The 19,137-nt window shown below is 39.5% G+C and overlaps 1 protein-coding gene across 1 annotated transcript in view; it reads left to right on the top strand.

Moving 5' to 3' along the window:
• The first annotated feature begins 3,745 nt into the window (after positions 1 to 3,745).
• The window catches only part of HEPH (hephaestin), a 96,421-nt gene continuing 81,029 nt past the window's right edge, over positions 3,746 to 19,137 (top strand). The window contains exons 1-6 of the mRNA XM_081808752.1: positions 3,746 to 4,082; positions 11,898 to 12,103; positions 13,932 to 14,176; positions 15,723 to 15,935; positions 16,622 to 16,804; positions 17,926 to 18,180. Coding sequence (XP_081664878.1) covers positions 11,928 to 12,103; positions 13,932 to 14,176; positions 15,723 to 15,935; positions 16,622 to 16,804; positions 17,926 to 18,180 — 1,072 coding nt within the window. The 5' untranslated portion in view covers positions 3,746 to 4,082; positions 11,898 to 11,927. The remainder of the gene's footprint in view (positions 4,083 to 11,897; positions 12,104 to 13,931; positions 14,177 to 15,722; positions 15,936 to 16,621; positions 16,805 to 17,925; positions 18,181 to 19,137) is intronic.

Raw genomic sequence — 19,137 nt, 5'->3', positions numbered from 1 at the left:
GGCTGGGTGATAGACACTGGGGAGGTTATGTGTTCTGGTAAGTGCTGTGAATTGTGCAAGACTGTTGAATCTCAGATCTGTACCTCTGAAACAAATAATGCAATATATGTTAAGGAAAAAAAAAAGAAGAAGATAGTGGCAGGGGAAGAATGAAGGGGGGGAATCGGAGGGATAGACGAACCATGAGAGACGATGGACTCTGAGAAACAAACTGAGGGTTCTAGAGGGGAGGGGGGTGGGAGGATGGGTTAGCCTGGTGATGGGTATTGAGGAGGGCACGGTCTGCATGGAGCACTGGGTGTTATGCACAAACAATGAATCATGGAACACTATATCTAAAACTAATGATGTAATGTATGGGGATTACCATAAGAATAAAAAATTAAAAAAAAAAAAGAATTCAAGAACCAGATAGTGAAAAACAAACAAACAAAAGAACCAGATAGTGTTCCCTGAGAGAGCCCAGGACAGTTACACATTGCAGCAGTGTAGATCAATCCTTTCAAAGCATGATGGAGCCTGCTGGTCAGAAGCCGTGATAGGGATGTAAAGGAAAGGCAGTGGTTTCAGAGGTGTGGTCTCTAGGGGACAACCCCTTCCTCCTTGCACCTTTCTACTTTTTCCCATAGGTCTTTTTTTTTTTTTTAAGAACTATTAAGGGCAAGCTCATCAAATGACCCTGAGGTAAAGCAGGCGGACTTGCTATGCCAGGGCATTGCCCATGGCTTTTTATTCTCACTAAGTACCTTATGTTGCCACTAAATTTCATTGTAGGGAAGATGGGACAGAAAAATAAAACATTTGTTGAAGGTCCCTAAGGCATTGAGCACTGTGCTCAAGGTTCATGCAAATGCGAGCTTATTTAATTCTCACAATGTTTCAGTCATGGAAGTTTCATTGTTCCTATTTTGTAGATGAGGAACCAAGGCTCAGAAAGGTTAAATAAATAGTTGGGAAGAAGCCAGACAGGATACAAACCCTAGTTCTTTCTGACTTCAAACACTATGCTTCCCATACTAGATAGTGAGGGACCCTGTGAACTTCTCATCTAGCCATCCCAGGGCCATGCCTTTATGATTGTCCTGTTATAACCTGGAAATATTGATTAGGTGAATATATAACGATATGAGTTAGTGACATAATTTGAAACTAGAAGAATTCTTTTTTTTGTTATTGAAGTGTAATTAACATACAGTGCTATATTAGTTTCAGGTATGTACTGTAATGATTCAACAATTCTATACATTGCTCAGTGCTCCTCATGGTAAGTGTACTCTTGATCCCCTTTATTTATTTCATCCCTTCCCTCACCCACCTCCCCTCTGGCAACCACCAGTTTGTTTTCTGTATTTAAGAGTCTATTTTTAATCTTTTTTCCTTGTTTTGTTTTTTAAATTCCGCATATGAAAGAAAAAATGTGGTATTTATCTTGATGCATACTTAGGTTGCTTTCATATCTTAGCTATCGTAAATAATGCCGCAGTAAACATAGCAGTGAATGTATCTTTTCAAATTAGTGTTTTCATTTTCTTTGGGTAAATACCCAGTAGTGAAATTGCTGGATTATATAGTAATTTTATTCTTATTTTTTTGAGGAAACTCCATACTGTTTTCCACAGTGGCTGCACCAATTTTCATTCCCACCAAGAGTACATGAGGCTTCTTTTTTCTACACATCCCCTCCAACACTTGGTATTTTTTGTGTTATTTTAGCTATTCTGACAGGTGTGAGGTAATATCTCATTATGGTTTTGATTTGCATTTCCCTTATGATTAGTGATGTTGAGCATATTTCCATGTGTCTTCTTTGGAAAAATGTCAATTCAGGTGCTCTGACCATTTTTAAATTAGATTATTTGTTTGATTTTGGGCTTTAGTTTTGAGTTGTGTAATTTTTTTAAAGATTCACTTATTTATTTTACAGAGAGAGAGAAAGAGAAAGAGAGAGAGAGCACGATCAGAGGGAGGGGCAGAGGGAGAGGAAGAGAGAGAATCTCTAGCAGACTCCCTGCCGAACACAGAGCCCAACACAGGGCTTGATCTCAGAACCCTGAGATCATGACCTGAGCAGAAATCAAGAGTCAGATGCTTAACTGAGCCACCCAGGTGCCCTGTGAGTTGTATAAATTCTTTACATATTTTGGATATTAACTCCTTATTGGATATATCATTTGTAAATATCTTCTCCCATTCAGCAGGTTGTCTTTTTGTTTTGAGACTTAAAGGACTTTTAAGTGCAATCTGGTCTTATGTTTCTCAAATGTGCTTTTAGAGCCATCAAGATTCCTTGCTGGTGCTTCAGGGCTAATCACATTGTCTGAGTGGGCAGCCATACAAATGGGCAGGTCCCTGGGTCCCCTTAGCCCTGCTCATTTTCTTTCTCTCTCCTAACCCCACCAGGAAATCTCCACTTTCATCTTCCATAGATAGTGAGTGTTTACTATAAGATTCTGTTTGGGGAGGGCGCCTGGGTGGCTCAGTTGGTTAGGCGACTGCCTTCGGCTTGGGTCATGATCCTGGAGTCCCGGGATCGAGTCCCATATCGGGCTCCTTGCTCAGCAGGGGGTCTGCTTCTCCCTCTGACCCTCCCCCCTCTCATGTGCTCTCTCTCTCTCAAATAAATAAATAAAATCTTAAAAAAAAAAAGATTCTGTTTGGGTAAATAGTTTTGCTCCCTAAAATAATTTTGAAAAATGATAAATTTAGATCACCTTTTTCATTTTACAGGTGAAGTAATTGAGTCCCATAAAGGCAAAATGACTTGTCTAAGATTATCTCTGTTTTATTTAGTAATATAACTAGAACTTTAAACCAAGATTCTTGAAATATTCTTTTTTTACCATGAATTAGTACAACTTGTTTTCTAAGAATGAGAAAGGAGAATTTAGATTAATTTATTTATTGAAAAATTTTAAATGTAACATATTTTCTGGAATTTACTTTTTGCCAGACACTGTGCTAAGTAGTTCATATGTAAAATTTTATTTTGGTTTTCATAAAAGCCCTAATAACAAGTACTATAATTATTCTCAATTTTACAGAGGTAAAACTGAGGTGTAGAAGGATTTAATGACTTTTCCAAGGTCACAGACTCAGGAAGTTGTAGAGCTGGGATTTGTATCCAGGATGTCTGATTCTAGTTTCTGTGCTCTTAATAAGTTGCCATGTTGCAAGTGTTTATATTAAAAAACAGTCTATAGCAGGGGTATTCAACTATAGCTTGTGGGGCAAATCTGTCCTGCTTCTTGTTTTTAAAATTAACTTTTATTAGTTCATAGATATACCTAATGTGCTGCAATGGCCTATTTTAGTAGTTATGACAGAGAGAGGCTATATGTTCTTCAAATAAAATATTTACTAACTGGCCCTTTACTGAAATAGTTTACCAACTGCTGTTCTATAGGTATTGACTTAAACATCTAGGTAACCCCTGAGGAAAGGAGCCAGAAATGTGTCCAGGATTTGTAGAAGAGGTACGCATTGTGTGCCCTCACAGAGAATTGCTGAATGAATAATACAAGCTCAGAAAGCTAGTCTCGCTGGCCTCCTGCAGCCTTCACTGTGTTGACTTAAGTGTGTCTATATGACCTGTGTCTTGTTTTCTTTTATGAGTCAGAACAGAGACCTTATCCCCTCCACTCCCTGTCATAAATGCCTTAGAGCCTGGACTTGGATCTCAGCTTAATGGGTTTGATCCCCACCTTCTCCCTGTAACTTCAAGGTCTACATCTGTGCCAAGTAGGGGAAGAGGCAGATAACCCCAAGGGCTGCTATGGCCTGATCCAGCTTCCTTTGATCACTAAGCATTTCTGAGGGAACTGTAGCTTGTGACTCCTCCCTTCTTCCTGCTGGTTGCTTCTACTTGCCTAAGCCTGGGGTGCAGTCTGTGGGGGCAACTCCTAAATGTCTAGGCACCCTTAAGTACCTCCACTGGTTTATGACTCAGACTTTGCCCCACCAGCTCAGTCTTTGAAAGTTCTCCTCCCTGGACCCTGCTCCAGATACTTTAAATCCAGGAGAGAAAAATGTGTCAAGCCTGCCTAGAGAAGAGCATTTGCTTCTAGCCAAGATCTCATCACAAAGTAAGGATATCAGGCGGTGGAACCGCCATCATACCTGTCTCCTTCCTATACTTGGGTCTGGTGGGTAGATGCAGTCCTTTCCAAAGAGGTATGGAATTCTCTAACTTTTCTCCACAAATTACCCTGTATCCATTTTTTCCTTATACTTTTCTTTTTTGAAACCTCTTTCTCTTCTACTCTTAATGTAAAGAATATGCTGTCTTCATGGAATCCCAGATATGTAAATTTATAGAGCTGGGAGGGTTCATATCTAGTTCAAGGTTCTCAATGTACAAATGGAGAAACTGAGACCAGGAGAAAAGAAGAGTCTGGGCCAAGGCCACATGGTTGATTACTGCCAGAGCAAACCAGGGCTGGAACCTAGGTCATTTGACTCAGGATAGTCATTTTTCACTACCCTCTCTTTCTGGCAGGAACAAGGATGACCTTTGGTTTAAAAAAAAATCCAGACTCCAGTTTTACTCAAGAATTTTAGGGCCCAGGGGCGCCTGGGTGGCTCAGTTGGTTAAGCGACTGCCTTCGGCTCAGGTCGTGATCCTGGAGTCCCGGGATCGAGTCCCGCATCGGGCTCCCTGCTCGGCAGGGAGTCTGCTTCTCCCTCTGACCCTCCTCCCTCTCATGCTCTCTGTCTCTCATTCTCTCTCTCGCAAATAAATAAAATCTTAAAAAAAAAAAAAAAAAAAAAAAGAATTTTAGGGCCCATTTGCTTTCTTTCGGTGTATTTTTTTAATTTAATATTTCCAATTCTTCTGGGTCTCTTAGGTTTTAGGATATTGATCTATGTTAATCCAGACTATCTTTTAGCTACATTTGGTCTCCTTGATGGAAAATGTTGGTAATACAGTCCTGGATTTTCACGCTAGGAGTTGCTAGAAATGGCAGAGGTAGAGTTAATGTACATTAAAAAAAAAATCTATCAGTGACTGGTGCACAGCAGGCACATAATTTTGAAGTCACTTTCCTCATCTCAAAAAGGTTCTCTGTTTCTCCCCTTAGCAGCACAGCACAGTATGGTAATGTGGTGGCTAAAAGTCTAGATGGACCCAGTAAAATTCCCCCTTCCTTTTAGTTCCTAACAGTGTGTCCTTGAACAAGTTACCTTCTCTCTCAGAGCCTGGTTTTCTTCAGCTGTAAAATAAGAAGAATTAGAGTAGCTGTTTCACAAGATGATCATGAGACTTAAAGAATGCATGTAAAGTGGTTAGCATAGGGCCTGACATGTAGAAAGCTCTTAATTTTATTACCAGTTTCATTTTTTCTCTATTACCAAGCAACCATGGCCTTAGAATAACAGGCAGGGCTGATAACTGTGCTTCACAGCAAGAAGGAAAAAAGTTGGGGGGGGGCTTCCCACATCTAATAACTCTTGCAAAGGGCCCCATTTCTTAAATAGGGCTGCTGGAATCTGTCTGTGAGATTTGACTGGCCACTCTGACAATGCATTCCCCTCCCCCTTTCAGCAAAGACCAACTATCAAGCTTTGATAACAAAAACGCAGCTCCCCCCTTCCCCTCCCCCCCCATAATTCCTCCTGAAATCCTAACCGGGATTTGAAAAACACCCGGATATGGTCAAAGAACCATCCCGGGTTTTGTACCAAACCAGGCCAAACAAGACATTCCAAAAGTTTAGTTTTGGGAAAAAAAGGCACCCAGCATTGCCCTCTCTTCTATTCGCTCCACTCTGGTAACACCAGCCAAATTGGAACCTTGGGCTTATTTATGAGAAGGGCTCTGTAACTCGGGATACTTACTAACTGAACAGGGCTGACCAACTCACGCTGCGGTCTGCAGTTCAGCATCATTGGGCCGCTGACATAAATATGGAAGGGTTTACCCTAGCAAAGGTAAGCTTTGTTTCCTCTCTTTCCAAACCCTACCTCACCTTCCTTTCTTTGCAAAAACCTTTATTTGGCTGAGTTTAGAGGAGTCCTAGGCCACTGGGAAAGTCAGTGTCAGAGAGATTGGAGGAAGATTGGCTGGGTGGGCAGGGAAGTTAAAGTGAACAATAGGCCCCTTTCATTCCTCTCGCCAAAATGACCAGGACCACACTGGCTTGACCACTTCAAGGATAGTCATGGAGTTGTATAGAGTAGTTAATTTTCTTGTTGAAATAATGTGCTCATTTTCTGGGTCACAAATTGAGTTTATTGAGGTGATGGATCTGAGGGCTACATAAATGGGAACCTCAAACACTTAAAAACAACCACTTGGTTTCATGTTTTGAGATCCAAATTGGCATAGAATAAGCCAATAAATGATAGCCGAACCAAACTATCAGCTTAAAATCAAAATTATTTCTCATGCTTAGTGTCTAAATAGCAGAAATATTTTAGAAAACATGGGTTCATATTCTGGCTTTGCCAGCAACTGGCTGCCTGACTTTGAGCAAATACCTTTACCTCTCTGGCCTCAGTTTTCTGTATGTCACACCAAGGGGTTGAAAAAAGTTGGTTTCTAAAAGTCTTTATGGATGTATGAATCTATAACACATTTGATCTATTGTATTCCAAGCTCTTTGCTAGGCGCTCAAATCCATCATTTTGTTTGAACTTCAAAACAATCCTGTGAGATAAATATTCCCATTTTTCGATTAGAAAACTGAGGCTCAGGTAGAAGTGATTTGTTGAAAGGTCACATAGCTATTACAGGCAAGAGGAAGGATTTGAATCCAGGTCATCTAATTTAAAATCAGTTTGTTTTCTATGATACCACAACTGAGGTATGAAAATAAAGCAGTCTTATTACCACAAATGCCAATATATAGTGGAATCATATTGTCCCTGGAATGGTATGGTGATGATAAGCTGGACATTATTGCCAGGCTGGGGAATTAGGAATCTTAGGGTTTAGTACTGGCTCTCAGGACTTCAGGTGAGTCCCTTCCTTTCTGGGCTTCAATTTTCCCACCTCTGGCATGCCAGGATACAGTAATAATGATTAAATAATAATATAAATTGTACTTGTACTATCTGGAACACTTTGGAGCTTTTAACACTCTCTCCATTTTCCCTCCCTGAAGAGAAAGGCCTATACCTACTGAAGGTGAGAAAACCTCCATATGGAATCTATTTTTTTTTAAGTTTTTATTCAAATCCTGTTAGTTAACATACAGTGTAATATTAGTTTCAGGTGTACAATATAGTGATTCAACACTTCCATACAACACGTGGTGCTCATCACAAGTACACTCCTTAATCCCCATCACCTATTTAACCCATCCCCCACCCACCTCCCCTTGGGTAACCATTAGTTTGTTCTCTATAGTTAAGAGTCTATTTCTTGATTAGCTCCCCCCTTTCTTTCCCCTTTGCTTGTTTGTTTTGTTTGAGTCACAGAGTGAAGAAAGAACATTAAAGCATTAAGAAAACAGAGAACCAAAAGGTCAATCCTGATGGAGGGTTCTATTAGAAAAGCTGCCAGGATTAGAGACAGGCCCCCAAGATTAGCTCAGCATTCCTGTGTTCAGTTGAGTGATCTTTTGTCTAGAATGAGCCTGTCCAGCCCCGTGTAGCCCAACACAGAAAGATGGAGGGAGAGAAAAGAGCATTGTGGCATTAAAGGAACAACTTGTAAATCCTAGGGAAAACAGTAATGCAAATTGTTAGGGGTAATGGGGACCAGGCCCATGTGGCATTTTGACAACAGGAAGATGAGGTAAAGGAAGGAGAGGCTTGACTTGCTGCTGAGTTTCTCCCTAAGGCTATTTTCAAGTGTACATTAATTAAACTATGTCTAATTCCAAGTAGTCCAGCAATTAGTTCACCCTTTCTCTCTCTCTTTTTCCATCTCCATCTCTCCCTCTCTCTGTTTCCCCCTCTCCTCCTTTGGGCACCTCTTCATTCTGCCTTTCTTTGCTTTTCTTTCTTCTCTTTTCTTCTTTCTCCCTTTCCTTTCCCTTTCCTCTCCTTTCCTTTCCTTTCCTCTCCTCTCCTTTTCTCTTTGTTTCTTTTTCTTTCTTTCTTTCTTTTCTTTCTTTCTTTCTTTCTTTTTCTTTCTTTCTTTCTTTCTTTCTTTCTTTCTTTCTTTCTTTCTTTCTTTCTTTCTTTCTTCCTTCCTTCCTTCCTTCCTTCCTTCCTTCCTTCCTTTCTTTCTTTCTTTCTTTCTTTCTTTCTTTCTTCTTTCTCCCAGGACTCTTGCTTACCTTACCTATTTCATTTCTTTTTTTTTTTTTTTTTTTTTTTACCTTTCCCTTAATTTTTCCTCCTCAGTCTGACCTTTCTTTAAGACTTCCTTCTATGGACTCAGCTGAGAGAAAACAGCCCTGCCCAAATGAAAAGTTTACATAAGGATTTACATCCTTTATCTCATCAAATTTCCATAGCAAACTAATGAGGAACCCAAAGCAGAGATTATCCCCATTTAAGAGATCATCACCATGTATGGCTCAGGATATTAGGTGATACAACTAATACATGATGTCATACAACTAATACATTAGGATTCCAGAACTAGAACCTGTGAAACTCTTACCCAGGGTAGTTTTATCTCTAGGTAAGTGAGTTTAAGACACAATAGCTTTGCTGGCATCTTTATGAAATGGAAGTTTAAATGAGGCCTATGTTATATCTAGACTTTTATTGAACCAAGGACACCCCCTTCCTGTCAAGGGTTACCTTATGTGGGACTATATTTAAACACATGTAAATGCACCTATGTTTTATCACTGAATGTGAGTATTGGCAGAGTGTGAGAGCCTAAAATAATTCTTTGAGAGCTCTTTATGTAAAACATTTTTTGTAGTTCTGCATTTTTGCATTTCATTATATTCTCAAACATTCATGACCCCCAAAATGTAAGAACTATATAGGGCTGCTCCATTATATTATAGGTAGGAAAACTCAGGCTTACTAAGGTGAATTGCTGAAAGTCACTCTTTGAAATCAGTGGCAAACTTGAACCAGAGTCAACTGGTGGGAAAATGTATGTTTGTGTCACTTTTATGGCACTCTAGCGGTAGCTGTTTATGGTATACCTACAGAGCCCCCATAACCATTTTTGGCAATAGATACACAAAGACTTCTAAGATATGACATCCACCTTCAAAGAGTTTATAGTCCAATCTTGGAAATAAAGACAGTTCATGAACCAGCTCACAGAAAGGTAACAAAGCAGTTGGGTGTTATAGAGAATAAGTAGTCTTTCAGAGGACACTGATATGGAGAGCCTACAAGAGGCCTTCTGGGGAAGTTAAGATTTAAGTTAGCCCTTAGAGTAAAAATATAGAACATATGGTGTGTCAGGAGACAGTAAAGATAAATAAATTGTAGCCAGGTGGGAGAAGGAGAAGTAAACAAGCAGTTACTTTCTGTTATGTTCTAAACACGAATTGTACTGGGACCTTTTCATGTAAGTTTTCTAATTTATTTCTCCAAGGTTGACATTATTATAAATATTTTATAAGTAAAAAAACAAGTTTAGGGTGGTAAAGTATTACCCAAGTCTACACAACTGGTCAGTGGGAGACCCAGGTTTTGGAAAGAAAAACCCAGGAACTGGTCCTCCTCTATATCAAGAGCTTTCTGACAAATGTCATATGGAAACTGGGAATTAATACTTGGGCCACTGTTGTGTGTTGAAGGGCCTGAGATTTTGTAGAGGTGTCTATTGTTCTGTTTATTAAACAAGGTAAATATCTAGGCCTAGCCAGGGTAAATATCCAGGAATTTCCTGTCCATATGTGAGTCTATGCATACCTTTGATTTTCTATTTTTGTTTAATAGTCCCTATCTCATGTGTTTAGGTCTAGAATTTAGTGAAATAATTTATATAAACCACTGAACATGGTGTTTAGTATACAGTAATCTCTCAATGAATGGTAGCTTCCATAATTATTATCCTCATCATGAATGGTATCAATTAGATGTAACTCTTCCTATATGAGTATGTATGTCTGTTTCTAGAAGTGATTATAACAACATGTGGTTGCATATTTCAGAGTGTATGGAGCTTTCCCAGATATAGCTATGGCTATGAGCATATGCATATTCTCTGTGTATATATGTATGTGAGTGTGCAAGTCTACCTTGTGGAAGGTGGTATAGTATAGTGATCAAGAACATAGACATTAAAGTCATAACTTCTGGGCTCACAAACCAATTCTACTGATTGCTAATGAGGTGACCTTGGGCAAATTACTTTGTACTTCTGTAGTTTCTTCTTCTGTAATATAGGGAAAATAATGGCATATGCTTCATAGTGTGGTTTTGATGATCAAATTATTTAATCTATATAAAACACATAGAATAGTGTTTGGCTTGCCATGCACACACAATAATATTGATTTATTATTATTGTTATTATTATTATTATTTTAAGATTTTATTTATTTATTTGACAGAGACACAGTGAGAGAGGGAACACAAGCAGGGGGAGTATGAGATGGAGAAGCAGGCTCCCCACTCAGCAGGGAGCCTGATGTGGGGCTCGATCCCAAGACCCTGGGATCATGACCTGAGCTGAGGCAGACGTTAAACAACGGAGCCACCCCTGTTGTTGTTGTTATTATTATTATTATTATTATTATTATTATGAAAGTAATAAGGCTCTGTGTGACAGTGTGGTTTTATATGTGGATGCAAGTGTGTGCATTTCTGGTTTTAATTAAGACTACATGCACTTATGTCTGCTTTTAGATAAGACTGCATGTACTTATGTATATGTGTATTTATATTATTGTCTGTGTTTCTGGGTTTGACTGTAGCTGTGTATAATTTGACTGAATGCTTCATCCCATCCCCAAGAAGTCTAGCCTTTTGGCAGATGTACTGGAGTGAGAGGCTAGAGACTCAGTTCTTACTCTGACTCAGGATTGGTCTAAATGGGTTTGTGCATAGCAGAGAACCAGCAGAGAATATTTCTTCTGAGACGTTAATATTTGCCTCACATATTTTCACTTGTTTTCTTTCATTATTCACTCTTTTTGAGGCATAACACACATGCAGAAAAGTGCACAAATGTTAAATTCATAGCTTAATATATTTTCACAAACTGAATACACCCATGTAACCAGTATGTAGATCAAGAAACATAACATTACCTAGAAGCCTTTATCCTCTTCTTTCCTCAGTCACTTATCCCTTCCTAAAGGGCAAACACTATTCTGGCTTCTAACAGCATAGATTAGTTTTGCCTGATTTTGTACTTTACATAAATGAAATCATACAGTATGTATTCTTTTATCTGGTTTCTGGTGTCTTTTTTCTTTCTGCAACATTACATTTGTGAAAGACATCTATATTTTTATTTGTAGTTTGTTCATCATCATTGTTATATAGAATTCCATTGTATGAATAAAATACAATTTAGTCATTCATTCTAGTGTTCATGGACATTTTGGCTATTTCCATTTTTAGGTCTATGAACATTCTAGTAAATGTTTTTTGGTAAATTATCATTTGTTTTGAAACAATTCATGGAGGATGGAAAGTGTCAACAAAGGAAAAAGAGGCATAGGGAGAATTGGTGACTTGATTTAGGCACCAAGTGAGTCAGTGGCCCAATCAGGTTTCTGGTGCCTGTTTCCTGATTCTTGGGCCAGAGTACATTCTTCCTTTTACACTTCTGAAGGAACTGTATCCAGGCTTCTAATCTGAAAGAAGTGATGCATAATTATCACTATAAGTGACTTTTCAACTTTGCTTTCCGAAGTCCAATGTACACAGATCATTGAATGTTTCTTGAGCTGAAACGTATGAGGTAAGGGAGAGATTCGGAGCTAATTGGTTTTTGCTTTCTCAGGCACTTGGTTTGGCTCTTGCCTCTTCAGTTTTCCAGACACATGCAAAGCCCTTCTGTTTTCTTTCTTTCATTCCAGCAGCTATTCATTTGCCAGTTTCCCAGAGTAATGTGGGCCATGGAAGCAGGCCATCTCATCTGGGCTCTGTTGTTGATGCAACCTTTGTGGCCCCATCTGACTGAAGGGGCCACTCGAGTCTACTACTTGGGCATCCAGGACGTGCAGTGGAACTATGCTCCCAAGGGAAGGAACGTCATCATGAACCAGACTCTGGACAATGACACGTATGTTTAATCATTTGTGGAATTATAGCTGGAGTTGGTGGGGGGGGCACCCTTGAGGTCAGGAAGTAGCCTTTTGAAGATCTTTTCTCAGGGTGTGTCAGCAGCCAGCTCCTGATCTCCATGGCCATATACCCAGTGGCACATTTGCTGGTAAGAATGTTAGTTGACTCAGGAGACAGCAACCTACATGGAGTATGCTTTTCCACACTGAGGTGCCTCAGCATTTTTAGGGTCCTAAAAGTAATTCCATATTCTCTTGATTTTAAAATGATATCTATAACACTTTCAAAAAAGAAAAAAAAACATGAAATATATACAGTATTTATAAGATGTGTGTGATGGAACTATGCTCCTATAGTTGAGTGGAACTACATTGATTTTGGATATGTGAAAATGTGAAAAAATATGGTAAGCCTCAGAATCAAGGAAATAATAGTAATAGCTATCACTTATGTAACAGTCTCTCTATGACAGTCACCATACTAGGAATTTACATACTTTTTCTCACCTAATTCTCACAAAAGCTTTAGGAGGTGAGTATGAATATCCTCATCTTACAGATGAGAAAACTGAGATTCAAGCCCAAGTCCTACAGCTAGTAAATGGAAGAGCTGGAATTCAAGCCTGGGTAATGTGGATGCAAAGCTAGTACTCTTCTCACCATTCTGCCTTTCACAGATTCCATAAGATTAACCTTTCTTAATCTTAGAGCCTTGCTGATGTTCCACAAATATCTGTTAAAAAGAATATATTAAAGAATCTTTTGTGATCTTGAATCACTTTGCCTCCCCAAAGCCTCAGAATTTTCCAAAGTTGACTGTAATATCTCAGAGCTCTCTAGGACGTATTAAAGTAAGAAAAGCAGCTTTTTTTTTTTTTTACAAACCACCTTCTGGTCCATCTAGTTTTGGAGTAACAGAATCTTTTTATCAGAGGTGTCCTTGAGGGATAACTTCATTATCTTCCATCCCCAATACTTTGAAATAATAGTTAGCATTTATTAAGCTTTTACTATTTTCCAGGCACTGTCCTAAGCTCTTTATGTATTTTAATTTTTTTAGTCACCAGTATTGACTGTCTGAACTTGGTACCATGATTATGTCCATTTTACAGATGGGAAAACTGTGCATAAAGCAGTTAAGTAACTGGCTCAAAGTCCCACAGAGTTGGAAATGGTAATATGGGCATTTAATCAAGTCATCCCGGCTCCAGAACTTGTGATCTTAACAACTATGCTATAAGATCTCTCATATATAGCAAGATGACGCAAGGTCAGGCCATATGGATTGGGAGTTGATCACTTAAAAAGAGTCAGTCCATATTTGATTGTCTCCCCATTACTATATATTAGGTGGAACTATGTGAAATTGCCTTTTTTGGAGGTTAAAAGTGGTCAAATATCAGCAATTTTATATGCTTTATTTTTTAAAAGATTTTTTTTGATTATTTATTTGAGATAGAGAGAGAGACAGCATGAGCAGGGGGAGGGACAGAGGGAGAGGGAGGAGCAGACTCCCTGCTGAGCAGGGACCCCCCCCCCACCAAAGCAGGGCTCGATCCTAGGACCCTGGGATCACAACCCAAGCCGAAGGCAGGCACTTAACTGACTGAGCCACTCAGGTGCCCCAATTTTATATGCTTTAATTTAATGCTTCCCATTGTCTAAAAGTTAGACTCTAACCTGTGTTTTGATCAGTACAATCTCATTTTCCCTTGTTTTGCCCTAAACAAAAATAAACATTTTTGGTCAGCTTCATCTGGAAAAAGAACTCTCCAGAGTTTTGAACACTGTGGCAAAATTCTGAGTCTTTCTCTTCTTCCTTCCCAGAGTAGCTTCCAGCTTCCTAAAATCTGACAAGAACCGGATAGGGAGCAGTTACAAGAAAACCATTTATAAGGAATACAGAGATGGTTCATACATGGATGAGATGGTCCAGCCTGCTTGGTTGGGCTTCTTGGGGCCAGTGTTGCAGGCTGAAGTGGGAGATGTCATCCTTATCCACCTGAAGAATTTTGCCACTCGTCCCTACACCATACACCCCCATGGCGTTTTCTATGAAAAGGACTCAGAAGGTAAATCAGACCAACCTTTCTTTCTCCTGTCCACAATAAATTTTCTTTTACTAATATTTGAGAAAGAGGAGCTAGGAATGAGAGTAGACTTTTTTCTCCTTATTGATCTGAGGTAGGAGGGGCACTCCCAGAAAAACTGGTAACTAATGTTATCACTTCTGCTATTCATACGCCATGACTTTGGGCAAGCCACTTCCCCTCTCTGGGCCTCATATTCTTCATTATGTATATGGAGATTCAATCTGCCTTTTATCACAAAGAATTACTTGAAGGACATTTCCATAAAGTATTTGGCTGTGCTTTGGAAAGAGAAAAGTGTGCTGTGAATGTAAGGGAGGGCTATTCTAGTGTCATGGTCTTCTGAAAGGTCCATTTTTTTTTAAGAGGAAGTTCAGTTTACTAATCTGTATCCCCCATCCAATGGCCCATAATGACACAACAGTGAGTGATGGGAGTAGAAAGGGAATCCAGGTTTTGACTGGGCCACTAACTCCTGTATAGCCTCAGACAAGTTATTTTTCCTGTTTTCTCCTCCATAAAAAGGGTAAGTGGACCAACTGATCATTAAGTTGGCTTCATTTATAAAATTTTAATTCTAATATAGTTAACATACAGAGTTATATTAGTTTTAGATGTACAATATAGTGATTCAACAATTCCATACCGCAACCAGTGCTCATGACAAGTGCCCTCCTTAATCTTCATCACCTATTTCACCCATCTCCCCACCCACCTCCCCTCTGGTAACCATCAATTTGTTCTCTATAGCTAAGAGTCTATTTCTCAGTTTGTCTCTTTTTTTCCCCTTTGCTCATTTGTTTTATTTTTTTAAATTCTACATATAAGTGAAATTATATATTTGTCTTTCTCTGACTGACCTATTTTGCTTAGCATAATGCTCTCTAGCTCCACTCATGTCATTGAAAATGGCAAGATCTCATTCTTTTTTATGGCTGAATAATATTCCATTATATATATATATATATATATGTATGTATATCACATCCTTATCCATTAATGGATGGACACTTGGGTTGCTTCCATAATTTGGCTATTGTAAATAATGTTGCTATAAACATAGGGGTGTATGTACCATTTAGAATTAGTATTTTTGTATTTTGGGGGGTAGATACCCAGTGGTGTGATTATTGGATCATAGCATAGTTCTATTTTTAATGTTCAGAGGAATTTAAGTTGGCTTTAGATTGAAATTCTGTAATTGTCTGCTTTCTGTTTTCCAAAGTGAGTGCTTGAAGGGGGGAATTCTATCTTCTTTCTCACTTCTATGCCACTGGTTTTGTACTAGGATACTATTAGATCAGGCTGTGAAGCACTTTCCATGGCCATAGCTCCTTTTCCAATGGCTGTCACCTCTCCACCCATAGCTGATGTGAGGTCTGGGATTCTTTGGCTGGATATTACCTGAATATGTATACTCAGGTTGTGAGGAACACTGTCTCATATGTCAGCTCTCTCTTGGCTTCTATATCTGCCAGGCTCCCTCTCACTTACCCTGAGACTGGGCATGTGCAATTTCATTTTCTAGGCTCCTTATATCCAGATGGCTCCTCTGGTCAGCTAAAAGCTGATGATTCTGTTCCTCCGGGAGGCAGCCACATTTACAACTGGACCATTCCAGAAGGCCATGCACCCACTGATGCTGACCCAGCATGCCTCACCTGGATCTACCATTCTCATGTAGATGCTCCACGAGACATTGCAACTGGCCTCATTGGACCCCTTATCACGTGTAAAAGAGGTACAGGCCCCATAGGGAGCTACTGAGATGCAGTGTGGGATATCTACAGGAAGCAGTGATGTAACTGAATCACCTACATATTGAACAGCAACCTGAAGGGATGTTAATTCAGCACCCTTGTTTATTAGCAGGAATAAACCCTGCTAAACTTTTTTCCCACTATTTTTCCCTATTTCATTACCTTTAAAAACTTTAATATTTTCTTATTTCATTTTAAAACCTTGATTTAGTAATGATGGGAGTCAAACCACATAAAAGTAAGGCATGTGATAAGAGTTTAAGTGTGGTTAGGATCAAAAGTATAGCCATCGGTATTTGGGGAGAATTGGGGAACTTTGTTGGAAATATGGTATGTTTAAATATTGTCAGACCTGGAAGACCTGGGTGTTGCAGGAGAATGGTCAGATTAAGGCCCTGGGTTGAAGATACAGGCAGGGATGGTGGGAGGGAATTATTCTAGGTCCTGTATGTCCAGTCTTCAAGTCCTAGGCTCAGCTGAATTGACTTTAACTGGGGAAATAGAAATTTGGAAATAGAAATTAAGAGCAGAAGGCCTTATCTCCTTTTCTGTTGCCAAAAGACTTTTAAGGCACCCTCTCTTCCTATTTATTTTTATGAGTACCCCTTGCAGGTTACTGTTGCTAAGGAGAGAAGGTTCTCAAGGGCACATTTCTTACTTACTCTAGGTACCCTGGATGGGAATTCCCCTCCTCAGCGGAAGGATGTGGATAATAATTTCTTCCTGCTCTTCAGTGTGGTAGATGAGAACCTTAGCTGGCATATCGATGAGAACATTGTCACTTACTGCTCAGATCCTACCTCAGTAGACAAAGAAGATGAGGCCTTTCAGGAAAGCAATAGGATGCATGGTGAGCTGGGAGAGGGTGGCCACACCATGACAGTAAAGACTGATGGAGAGTTTACATTGGGCCAGCATTTGGTGGGTACTTCCATATATCTCACAAGAACTAAAAGTAATAGGTATATTTTCCCTGTTTTTACTCCTCACAGGAACTAAGAGTAGTAGGTACCTTTTCCCTGTTTTACCTATGAGGAAATTGAGGCTCCAGGATTACACAATAGAAAAACTGCACAGCTAAAATTCCAACACTGATCTGTATAATTGCACAGGCTGTGCTTTTGCCATTAGGTACCTTGCCTCCTAATGTGTAATAGCCAAGGTTATTGATTCCAAAGTCATGTACTTTATTCTAAGTCTCTCAAGGTGAGGGTTGTCCACTGATATAATTAGTCAACATTTCTTTGTCCTAAAAAGGTTGGGAGAATTACCCACTTTGTGAGGAAAAATGGTTGGCTGTAAGGAAGTTGATCACCTTAATTAAATTTAAAACAAACTAAAGACACAAGAGCCCTGAGGCATGGGTAAATAACTGATTTTAGTAACAAAAACAAGTTGATTTTATTTTTGTTTAATTAAGAAAAAGATTTATGTCCCTTTGGTGCCAGAGATGGTCTCAAAGCCTGATAGTCCCAAGGGAAGGTGGAAACACAGGGGGAAGATTTAAGGGATGGCTTGGGCAGCTCAAATTTCTCTTGGGTTTTACACAAATTACCTTTGATAACCATGGTAATTAGCTAACTTGAAAATTCTCCTGTGGAAATTTCAGAAGGAAATTGGCCTGGAAGGGAAGAATAGCTTGCAAAATAAACCCCATTCATTAGAAAGCTTCCTCAGATTGCTGGGTTGGAATCTTGGTTCTACTACTTAACAGCTCTGTGGCCTTGGGAGGGAAGTAACTTCACTTCTCTGGGTCTTGGTTATCTCATTGTTTGCTTGAGATCAGTGATATCTGTTTATTTTCCCAGGCTGTTTATGAGATTTTAAATTTAAAAAAGTATATGGTTAGCACAGTGTGCTTTTTAAAAATTCATCTAAATGTCATCTATTATTATTGTCAGATGGCAAATCTTTCATCAGGCTTCTTTCCTAAGATATTTTCTGATATTTTCTTTGGATTTTCCTTTGCAGCAATCAATGGCTTTGTCTTTGGGAACTTACCAGATCTAAGCATGTGTGCACAGAAGCGTGTGGCCTGGCACTTATTTGGCATGGGCAATGAAGTAGATGTCCACACAGCTTTCTTCCATGGACAGATACTGACCATCCGGGGCCACCGCACTGATGTGGCTCACATCTTTCCAGCCACCTTTGTGACTGCTGAGATGGTACCTCAGGAACCTGGCACCTGGTTGATTAGCTGTCAAGTGAATAGTCACTTGCGAGGTGAGATCTGACATCTTTGACCCTTGAGGTATGGAAGGAAGATGGCATTAATGATCATTTGGAGCCTGGAGCCATAAGATAGGTCTTTCAGATGAGACAGCTAGGTATAAAGGATGAAATACTAGATTGGAATTTTGGGACCTAGCCAGATTTTTCCCTGGATCAGCCATTAACTAGCAGGGTGACCTCAGGGACGTTTCTCTGGGTTTTATCTTCCCCATCTCTGACATAAGATAGTATAGAGATGGATAAGCAGATATTCAAGCTGTTCTTCTTTGCTCAGAATTCTAAGGAATTAATACCTGGAGGTATTTGCAGCTTATTGAACAGGGAGTGAAGGAGAGATTAAAGAAAACAAAGGCTTCTTTGGGAGATCATAGAGTATTGTGGGCAAGTAATGACACACTAGTTGGGACCCAACAGTAACAGGAGTAGAAGGTTTGGTTTTTAGAGAGTACATTGTTGAAGTAATGGCATAGTGCATCCAGGAGCATCAGAGGAGAAGAGGAATATATGAGACAATGAAAAGAGCACTAGACAAGTGATTAGAAGGTTTGAGTTATTGTCTCAGCTCTGTGAGAAACTCACTGTATGATTTTGGAAAAGTCCCTTCCCATGTATAGGCCTCATTTGCCACATCTATAAAATGAGGGGTTTGGTCTAAATAGTCTCTAAGATCCTTGTTATCTCTTACTTTCTAGAATTATTTGATAAATGATAAATTAGGTAGGTGTTAGGAGAGTAATATGAGTATGTGAAAGTAGATTTGAGTAGGTGAGGAGTTATAGACTGGTAGGATAATGAGTCTGTGGTGGTAGGTTTGATGAACAGAGGCCACTTACCCATGCTCCATCATCCAGAGCCCGCCCTTGGTCCCAAAGGTACCTGGGTAAGAGAGTATGAATGAATATGAATGGAAGTTAGGGACGCAGCACAATAGTGAAGCCAGATAAGCCT

Source organism: Leptonychotes weddellii, chromosome X, assembly GCF_054177405.1.
Source record: "Leptonychotes weddellii isolate Sample4059 chromosome X, ASM5417740v2, whole genome shotgun sequence".
NCBI lineage: Eukaryota > Metazoa > Chordata > Mammalia > Carnivora > Phocidae > Leptonychotes > Leptonychotes weddellii.
This window is presented reverse-complemented; position numbering and strand designations above follow the sequence as displayed.